General features: G+C 41.0%; 1 protein-coding gene across 1 annotated transcript in view; it reads left to right on the top strand.

Moving 5' to 3' along the window:
* The window catches only part of LOC121372957 (atrial natriuretic peptide receptor 3-like), a 58,398-nt gene extending 47,808 nt beyond the window's left edge, over window positions 1-10,590 (top strand). Inside the window, exons 2-3 of the mRNA XM_041499395.1 lie at window positions 9,372-9,767; window positions 10,565-10,590. Of these exons, the coding sequence (XP_041355329.1) occupies window positions 9,372-9,767; window positions 10,565-10,590 (422 nt within the window). The remainder of the gene's footprint in view (window positions 1-9,371; window positions 9,768-10,564) is intronic.
* The last annotated feature ends 506 nt before the right edge of the window (window positions 10,591-11,096 follow it).

Below are 11,096 nucleotides of genomic sequence, written 5' to 3'. Positions count from 1 at the left end.
AACAATGAAACAGGGAAATGGGGTTTCCAGGAGAAATTGCAGTACAATATCAAACAAAATTTCTAATAATTAATAATACAAATGGAATATATTTCAATAGTAATAATCTATCTATCTATCCATCTATCCATCTATATATATAATTATATATATATCATATACATATACATATACATATACATAACATACATATACATATACATATACATATACATATTAATATATATTATATAAAGAGAGAGAGAGAGAGAAGAGAAGAGAGAGAGAGAGAGAGAGAGAGAGACGAGGGAGAGAGAGAGAGGGAGGAGAGAGAGAGAAGAGAAGAGAAAAAAAAAAAAATAATAATATAAAGAATATTATATAATATATATATATATATATATGCAAACACCGGATAGTAGTAGTCGGAATAAGACAGCATAGCTTGGAAGACAATTCTTTTTAAGGTTTACCGAATTTATCCGTAATTTCTTTTATTAATTTGCACAACTTTTTTAGAAGACTTATTTTGTCATTTGTCATTAGTTGTTAAATTTCAGCATATGGGTTTGTTATAATAATATGGCTTTAACAATTTTTTTTTTCGGGAGTTATTAAAGAAAAGGCATGTAAGTAATAGTGAAATTCGTCTCCGATGTCATTTTTGTTACATAGTGTACATAGTCTGCTTTCTACTGGGGTGTTGTTCCATCGTCCTGTTTTCGATTGGTAAGTAATGGTTTGTGTTCTAAATTTTAGTAACGTAGTCCAGGAATTTGTGGTAATTTTATAATATATTTTTCTAATGTTAGGTGTTCTTTAAATGTCGCTATTCCATTGTTGTAGGTACTGATCGTTTTGTCTTAATTTAACGTGATGAATAAGTAGTGGTATAGATGAAAAGTTTTGTGACATCCAAATACTGGTCATACCTAGTTGGTTAATAATTTTTTTCGGAGTTCGTTGAAATTTAAGGTTATCAGTTGTGAAAAATTTCTCTAACTGAGCGTGAAATATAAAACAGATCTGGTGGTTTATGTCGTATTTCGTAACTCGTCCGTTTGCACCTTTTTGACACTCCTGTTCCCTCCCCCCCCCCCCCCCCCCCCGCCCCTTTCAAATCCTGTATCCATCCGGAGCTGGGGTGACAATATTTACACACACGGGCGGACGTAGCCCAGTGGTAAAGCGCTTCGCTTGAGCACCGGTCCGGTTTGGGATCCAATCCCCGTCGGTTGGCCCATTGGGCTATTTCTCGTTCCAACCAGCGCCCAAGACTTGCATATCAAAGGCCGTGGTAGTGCTATGTTGTCATTAGGATGGTGCATATAAAAGTCCAAGCTGGATTAGAATTTTTTTTTTAGCTGGTTTTCTCTGATGACTACATGTCAGAATTACCAAATGTTTGATTTCAATAGGCCGATGATTAAGTATATCACTATTTGTGTCTCCCAGTGGTGTCTTAAAACCCAACAATTTTTTTTACTTTACACAGTATTTCCTATCATTCCTCCCCATCGTGCATCAACTTTGCGGTGTACAGTATCCTCGAACCCAAGGAATCCCCCGAGCTATAAAATCCGATTTGCAGCCCCTTTTGGTTTTTCGTCCAGCTGTGTGTCATTGTCATTAGCTGTCTTATTCCGCCTGTAAATCTGGTACTGGTCTGCCTTGTATCAGGTACAGGAAGAATCTGAGTTTACACCCATTCTCCACTGTTCCGGACCCAATAGAGTCATTTTCGATGACGTATAGCATACCATTAAATACATTTTCAAATCGATGGCAGATCTAAGTGTAGCCTATTCAAATCATTTGTTTGTTTTATTCAACAATCGCCCAAACTGTCTTTTTATAGAAGTCGGTTAATAATTATGCCTACAACCCTTACCTTAAACACCTATTGCCCCTTATATATACATATTTGGGTAAATACAGACTATTCTCCCATAATCTCTTTACAAAAAGTAGCAGATACCACATATTGACAGCATAATACCATTTGTAGTCTGTTGCAATATGAATGTAGTAGAAAATGATATCACTTGTTCTAGTGTGTGCCTTTCTACAGTACCATAAGAAATATATGGTATAGTTATTATTATTAATAAGCCATCGAAGGAAAATTACGCAACTACTGTCCGCGACAATTCCCCCCCAAAATACAGCTAATTAACTCGTGTAAGTATTGGACCACTTCCACCACGATAGAACAACCGACATGTACATGAGTAATATTTTAAAATTAATGATAGTATGGGTTTTTTTTAATGGATGTATGAAGAGGTTGGTTATGGGGTGGGATTGTGTTGTTCTGTAAATACATTTAAAATAATTATTTAAAAAATATGTAATTATTATGTGGTAAAGTGTTTAATAAGTGCTGGATTATGTATGTAAAAAGTGGTTGATGTAGAAGTGGTGAAGAAAATGCTATTGATTGTATATATTGGTTTTTTAGAAGGATGTTTTCATAATAAGATATAGACAAAATAAAGAAAAGATTTAATTAGTTTGTTGAAAAGGTTTTAAATAGTGAAATTTGGCTTTGTTAGACAATTTATCAGTGAAATTATAAGAGGTTTAACTTAAAGTGATATATTATTAGGTGTTAAATTTTGGATGTTAACGTTTGGAAAAAAAAGATATAATTATTTATATATATAATATATAATATATATTTTTTTATAATGGGGTATGTATGTGTGGTCGTTTTTAATAGCTTGTATCTCTCCTTTTAGGTGCATAATTAATAAATGAAAAGTTAGTAATGTGTTATTCGGTGATTGGAAGTGGTGGATTGAGTATTAAGTAGTGAGACAGAAATAACGTTTATGGTAGCGGCATGGTGGAGTCGCAGAATGTGTATCAAGTTAAGACCCAGTTTGGGGATAATTGAATATAGATTAAAGGGGAAGGGTTTAGATTCTTATAGTACAAAGAATTGTCGCTAATTATGGGAAGTTAAGAAATAAGAAAAATAGAGATTATAGAGTGATGAGAAGATTGAAAAGAGGTGAGTTGTTGGTATAGGAAAAAATCGAGCCCCCCTGTGTTCAGTGATGGTTTTTTAAAAGTAATATTAACCTTAATGGATAATGATCTAAATTATTATTATTGTTATTAGAAGATGAAGAACACTCGATGGGAAAATGGTTGGTAAAGGACAAGAATGAAATTCCAATGGGTTTTTTAAAAATTTATAAAAAAAAACTAAGGGTGTATGAGGTATGGATTTGAGATATAATATGTGTTTAAGAGAGAATTTTAATGTTTAAAGGAAAAGAGAGTTGTTTAAATATTATTTTTTAATTTTCAAAGTAACAAAGATATTGTTTAAAGATTGTTAATGTTGGGAAAAAAGGAAAAGAAACGCTTGGTTTAAAGATATTTGTTATGTCATATACACACTATACATATTTTGGTTACAAAATAGACCCATGGATGTTTATAAAAATAAGAAATCTTGGTTATATATTTTTTAACTGTTATAAAAGTAAATAGTATGGGTTAAATATTCAGATATTTATAAACTGTTTAAAAAAAACCTAAATTTTTTGTTTAAATTCAATACTATTTATATGGGGTTTCATATGGAGATATATATGTTTATAGAATTTTTATATGTTTTTGCGTAATAAGTATTTCCTCTGATTTGTTTAAATATTTGTCATGAAGGGAGAGAGAAGAGAGGCGAAAGGAACAGGGAGAAGAAGGGAGAAGAGAGAAATAGAAGAGAGCGAGGAAAAAAAAAAACTGGGAGGGAAGGGAGAGAGTGAAAAGAGGAGAGGATAGGTGGAAGGGGACAAGGAATATAAAAGGAGAAAAGAAAAAGAGGGGGGGAGGAAGGGGAAGAGGAGGAAGAAAAGCCAAGAAAGAGGGGGACAAGAGAACGAGAGGGGACCGGGGAGTGAATGAGAAAAAGGAGGAGAATAGAGAGGGGACTAAGGAAAAGAAAGGGAGGAAAGAGAGAATTGAAGGGGAAAAAGAAATCTGAGGGATGGGGAGAAAAAGACAAAAAAAAGCGGGCGAATTTGCTGAGGGGGGGAAACTGGGGGAAAGGGAAGAACGGACGGACCAGAAGACGAAAAGTGATAAGATGGGAGGGTTTAGAAAGGGAAGAGAGGGGGTGTATGGAGGAGGATCGAAGGAGGAAGGACACACAGAGAGGGAAGGGGGGGGAGATGGAGGCGACGAGGAGGGGAAGAGTGGATAGAAAACAACAGAATGGGAAAAGGAAAGAGGGGGAAACAAAAGCAGGGGGGGGGGGGGAAAAGAAGGGAGGGGCGAAAGGGAACCAAGGGAAGGGGGAAGGAAAAAGAAACGGGGAAGAAAGAAGGGAGGGGGGGGGAGAAGCGAAAGGGGAAAGGGAAAGAGATAGGGGGGAGAGAAAGGAGGGGAGGGAAGGAAGAGGAAAGAAGAGGGAGGAAGGGGGGGGAAGAGGGGGGGGGTGGAGGGGGGGAAGGGGGGGACACGGCGGAGGGAAAGGTGAGGGGAAAGAGAAAGGGCCAGGAAAGGGGAAGAAGAAAAGGGGAAGGATGGAAAGGGGGGGGGGGAAGGAAGGGCAGGTGAGAAAAAAAAGGGGATCGGGGAGGAAGGAAAGAGAGAAGCGGAAAGGGAGGGAAAAAGGGGGAACGAAGGGGAAGGAAGGGGGGAAAAGGGGGAGGAAAAGGAGAAGAGAGGGAAAAAGGGAGGGGAAAGTAGGAGGAAGAGGGGAAGAGAACAGGGAGAAGGAGTAAAAAGAAAAAGGGGGAAAAGAGGAGAGAAAAAAGAAAAGAAAGAGGGGGGGGGAAGGAAGGCAAAGGGAGAAGAAGGAAAAAGGAGAGGAAGGAGGGAGAAGGGGAAGAGGGGGGGGGAAAGAGAAGACCGAGGAAGAAAAGGGGGAAAAGAGGAGGGGAAAAGAAGAAAAAAGGAGGAGGGAAGGAGAGGCCAGGGAGGGAGAAGAGAAAGAGGGAGAAAGGGACAAGGAGAAGGAAAAGGGGCAGAAGACGAAAGAACGGAAAAAAGGGGAAAGGGAGAAAAGAAAGAAGGGGGGGGAGGGGCAGGGAAGAGGGGGGGAAGAATGAAAAGGGGGAAAGGAAAAAAGAAAAAAAAAAAAAACAAAAGAAAAAAGGAAAGCAGAAGAAAGGAAAGAGATAAAAAGGAAAAGGGAGAAGAAGAGAAAGTGAGGGAGAAAGAGGAGAGGAGAAGAGAAGAAGGGAGGAAATGAAACCACACAGCAAGAAGGGGGGAAAAAAACGGGGGGGGAAGGGAGAAAAAGGGAAAGGGGAATATAAGACAGGACAGAAAGACGAAGGAGGAAGAAAAGGAGGGGGGGGAAAGGGAAAAAGGGGAGAGGGAAAAGAGAAGGGAAAAGGGAAAAAGAAGGGGAAGACGAAGAAGGGAAGGGAGGGAGAGAGGAGGGAAAGGGGGAGAAAAAAAAAAAGGGGGGGCGGGGCAAGAGGAGCGGGAAGGGAAGGGAGGGGAATGAGGAGAGAAGGGAAAAAGAAAGGAGGGGGGAAAGCGAGAAAGAAAAAAAAGATAGTTTGGCAAAAGAGAAGAGGGGAAGGGGGGAGGAAACGGGGACGAAAAGGAGTTCGAATGAGGGAGGGGGGGAAAGATAAAGGGGAGGAGAGAAAAGAAGACCCAGGGCAGGGGAGAGGGAGGAAAAGGGAGAAAAAAAAGGGAAGGGGAGAGAAGACCAGAGGAGAGAGCAAGAGAAAAAAGCGAGGATGGGAGGGGGGGGAAAAGGGAAAGAAGGGGGAGGACACGGAAAAGGAAAGAGTAAAGGCACAAAAAGAATGAATGGGGGAACAGAGAGTGGGGTGAGGGGAAGCAAAAACAAAGAAGGAAAAAAAGGACTTTAGGGAAGAGAAAAGAAAACGGGGGGATGACAAGGAGGGAGGAGGGAGAACCCCAGAGGAGGGGAGGGGGGGGGAGGCAGGGAAGGGGGAGGGAAGGAGGAAAGAGGGAGAAAGAGAGGAATGCTGAGAAGAAGGGAGAGGTGAGATCAAAGGTGGGAAGCGGACAGAGAGGGCAGGAGGCAGGAAAGGGGGGACCTGACCGGGTTGGATCAGACAGGCGACCAGGCAGGGGAGATAGGAGAGGACGAAGGGGGGAGAAAAGGTGGGCTAAAAACGGGGAAAAAGAGGTGGGGAAAAAACGAGAGGATAGAGGATACAGGTGGGACGAGAGAGAGAGTAGAAAAGAGAACCTTGCAGTAATCAACTTGTTCGTAAAGAAAAATGGGAGGAGGCTTCAGACCGGAAAAGGGAGTTAGAGTAAGGATAGGAAGGGAAGAAATGGCAGGAAAGGGAATGAGAGAGAGGAGGGGAAGGGGTGGGGAGGATGATAAGCGGGAGGGAGCGAGGTGAAAGAACCTACGTATTAGGAGGGGCGAAAGATAAAAGTTTCGATTGTATTACCGAGAAAAAAATCCACACGCAGGGTAATAATCTCTTCCCGACCACTCTCCATCAATATCAAGCTTAATTATCAACGCCTGTTTCCTAAAACCCACCTGCCGTCCTTTACTTTTTGCACGGCCACCCACATACTTAATTGCAGTCACCACCATCTCACTTTTTGTCACCTCAAATACACAAACTAGTGCATAAACGTTCGTTTGTTGTGCTTGCCTGAACGCTTGGACAGCTTTCAGTTGTAAAAACTTGACTCATTGAATACGTTTTATTATGAACCGACTATGAATGCATACGTCAAAGTTATGAGAGTGTCCCCAAGTACGCTTTGCTTATAATGTCAATTTAAACCATGCTATGATCCTGATTGTAATTGACATTAGCTAATTTGCCCAAAGTTTATTACAATTCGTAAAGTATTTGAGTCTGAAAAAAAAAAAAATACCATATAAAACTTACTTTGCATTGCATGACATATGTAAGATCCATCATGAGTCCACCCAATCACCCTGTCTGTATGTTGCTGTATGGCCGACTCAAGTGATCTACCATATCACGTTATGTGTATTCCACCTTACTTGGCAATGACTGCCTGTTCCATTGTGATTCCACGACTGCCGGTTGCAATTGTAGTAATGATTAAAGAAAACCTCTATATCTCCATCTGGTGACAGTTATTTCTATACGAGGGACCTCACAACCAGAACCAGACTTAAAATTATGTCTAAAGTTAGGATTCGTTTCGATGAACATGCTTTAATGTTTAATACATTATGGAAATATCCCGAAAATAAAGCAAAATTCTAAAAAAATAATTGAATTTGTAGCATGTTACCTAGCACTTACCTATTTGTCAACGTACGCCGCCACACACATTAACTTACCATGTACCACATGAAGAACATACACGAACAGAAGATTTAATAGAGTAGTACGATAGCTAAACTGCTAGGAATGGTTATGGTCTCTTCGTTGCAGGAAATGAAAAAAAAAAAAAAAACTGACTTTAATTTAACGACGCACTCAAACACATTTTTATTTACGGTTATATGCGGTTCCGGGCCATACCGGGTTAAGGACCACAACAGAGGGTGAGAGAAAACCCGGGGGCTGTTCTCCCCTGACATGGGCTACTCTTCCGATTAGCAGCAAGGGATCTTTCATTTGCGCTTCCCACAGGCAGGATAGCACAAACCATGGCCTTTGTTGAACCAGTTATGGATCACTGGTCGGTGCAAGTGGTTTACACCTACCCATTGAGCCTTGCGGAGCACTCACTCAGGGTTTGGAGTCGGTATCTGGATTAAAAATCCCATGCCTCGACTGGGATTCGAACCCAGTACCTACCAGCCTGTAGACCGATGGCCTGCCACGACGCCACCGAGGCCGGTTTGAGAAAATGACACTTGTCGTTTATTCCACTATTTTTTATTTTTTTTATTTAGTTGTTTCAGGTTTAATGTGTTTGTGTGTTTGTTTGTTTGTTTGTTTGTTTGTTGTTTTTGGGGGGTGGGATGGGGAGGACATATAAAAAACCCACACTCACACCCAACCTGCTCCCCCTCCCCCCCCAAAAAAAAAACCCCCCACACCCTCTAACACAACACCCCCAAACACCCCACCGATAACCTTCTCCCAGAAAACAAAAACAAACCCAACAATAAACAGTCAATAGCCCCCCTCCCCCAAGAAAACAAACAAACAAACAAACAAACAAAAACAACAACAAACAAACAAACAAACAAACAAACGAAACCCACAAGAAACAACACCAACCCAACAGAACAGAACAGAACAGGCCGTTACACAACGGCATATGGGGAATATGCAATAACAATATTTGACACACACAAAAACAACAACAACAAAACAACCAAGACCGAGAACACACACGTGGCTTTGGATGTAACCAGTTGTGACTGCCAACAATCGATTATTTGTTTATTTATCTGTCTATCTATCTATTTTTCTCCCATCCCTAGCCATGCAAGACAGGCATATTCCGTGACGTCAGCCCATGCGGAATAAATCGGTCTTGCATGACCATGTGACTTCTGTTGTTTGAGATAGATAGATAGATAGATAGATAGATAGCCCTGTTGCAGGTGGATACATAATGGAGGATTATTTTCTCCCATCCAGTAGATGAAAAACAAGCATTTTTGGAAAACGTGGAAAATATACATTTTTTTATTTTTTTTATTTTACAATAAAATAATCATAACAACTGAAAATATCGTACCCAAAAATGGTTTATACTGCAAGTATAAACCGAAAATGATAGCATAATTTCATTATGACAGCAGGTTTCCATGTTTTTATGAAATATAAAAAAGCATTTCTTGCGTTATTTTGCCGTTAACCCAATGTTAATATCAGCTCAAACAACATAACTCACATGATCATACAAGACCAATTTATTCCGCATCGGCTGATATATATCTATCCCTGTCAGTCAGTCTGGTTGTCTGGTTGTCTGACTGTCTGGCTGTCTGACTGTCTGGCTGTCTGGCTGTCTGACTGTCTGGCTGTCTGGCTGTCTGGCAGTATGGCTGTCTGACTGTCTGATTTTCTGGCAGTATGACTGTCTGGCTGTCTGGTTGTCTGACTGTCTGGCTGTCTGACTGTCTGGCTGTCTGACTGTCTGGCTGTCTGAGTGTCTGGCTGTCTGACTGTCTGGCTGTCTGACTGTCTGGCAGTATGACTGTCTGGCTGTCTGGCTGTCTGGCTGTCTGACTGTCTGGCTGTCTGGCTGTCTGACTGTCTGGCAGTCTGGCTGTCTGGCAGTCTGGCTGTCTGGCTGTCTGACTTTCTATTTATTTATTTTATTTATTTACTTATACATTTATGTCTTTATTTGTATGTTTATTTTTTTATTTATGTATTTATTTATTTATTTATTTATTTATTTATTTATGCATCTGTGTATTTATCTATTTATTTATTTACCTATTTATTTATATATGTATTTATTTCCGTTCTTCTCCCCAGGCCCGTCTTGTGACTACGCCGCTGCGCCCGTGGCCCGCCAGGTGAAGTACTGGAACCTGCCCATGATCACAGCGGGGGCGTTCGCCGGGGATTTCGGCGACAACAAGGGCTACGAGTTCCCCATGCTCACGAGGATCGGCTCTAGCTTCAACGCTCTGGCCAGGTTCTTCATGGTCGTCCTCAAACACTTCAGCTGGACCAAGGCCAACCTCGTGTACTCCTACACCGGTCACGGCGCCATCATGGACAAGTTCTGTCACGTGCTGAACAACGCCATACACCACGCTTTCAGGATACACCACGACGTAGGGAATTTTACCGAGGTGCATCAGAAGTTCCATCGCTTGAGTGACATACTGCCGAGTCTGGCTCATCATCTGGGGAATGAGTTGGCAGGTAAGGCATTTTCGTTTGTGTGTTGTTCTTGGTTGTTTGGTGTTTGGGGTTTTTTTTTTCGCGCGTTTTTTTTTTTTTTTGGGGGGGGGGGGGGGGGGGGTGGGGTGGAGGGTTCTGCGTTGTTTGTCTTGTCAAACCAGTCTCTTGTGACAGTCAGGAGTCATCGTCCTCCTGCAGGTGGAGTAATTGTCACCATCCTTTTAACGATCGAACTACAGATTCCCTATCACTTGATGGTCATACATCATGCGACGAAATTATCAAGTGTAACGGTCTAATCCAAACACCGGTAGGATGCGATGAAGCGATGACTAGGAACAACGTGACCTCTGTCCTGGTGCTTATAAAACTTTTAGAGTCTAGACTCGAGACTGCAATAGAGTTTCAGACACTAATGTCATGACATGTCATACAAATTGTATGCGTGTAACATCACTAGAGGTTAACTCTGGAGTCTAAACGTTTTATAAACACAGGCCATGGTCCCCATCGCAAGGCGCACTTTCGAAAGTGACTTGACCTAGAATATTTTTATATTTCCTCAAAGCGACGCTATCGCACATTGCACAATGACGTCGTTTTGAAACGATGATGATTGCGCGAAGGAAAACCTTAAAGGTGTACTGCCTTGCATGGTAGCAATCCTAATGTAGAAAACAACAACAACAACACATAGCAGTCGTTCATGGAAGCAATCACGACTTGGTTCAAACGTCCATTTGATTATATCGTATGCAGATACCCGATTTTGTCGTTAAGGTGAGGGTTTTTCCTCATTATTCTCATTTTGTCTATAGATTCGCTCTATATAATGCAGGCATGAGTATAGGATTTCGTTTTACTAGATCTAATGACAATCTAATGACATTATATACAAATTTAGTACCAGTTATAACCACAAATGTGACCATATCAGTGGAAAATTACCAAGCTTTTGTGACACCACGCGAACGTTCACCCACGTCATAATTCTTTATCTGCACGTTAACATTTTTGTTCTGTTTAACTACACCACTAGAGCAATATTGATTTATTAATCATCGGCTATTGAATGCCAAACATTTGGTAATTCTGAAATATTGTCTTAGAGAAGAAACCCGCTACATTTTTTTCATTAGTAGCAAGGGATCTTTTATAGGCATCATCCCACAGACATGATAGCACATACAACGGGCTTTGGTATACCTGTCGTAGTGCACTGGTTGAAACGAGAAATAGCCCAATGGTCCTACCAACGGGTATCGATCCCAAACCGACGGCACATCAAACGAGTGGGCTACGTCCCCCCTCATACATGAACAGAATTCAGTCTACAATTTACGTCATAAG

Source organism: Gigantopelta aegis, chromosome 5 (assembly GCF_016097555.1).
Source record: "Gigantopelta aegis isolate Gae_Host chromosome 5, Gae_host_genome, whole genome shotgun sequence".
NCBI lineage: Eukaryota > Metazoa > Mollusca > Gastropoda > Neomphalida > Peltospiridae > Gigantopelta > Gigantopelta aegis.
Note: the sequence above shows the minus strand (reverse complement) of the source record. Positions and strands in the feature narration are given on the sequence as shown.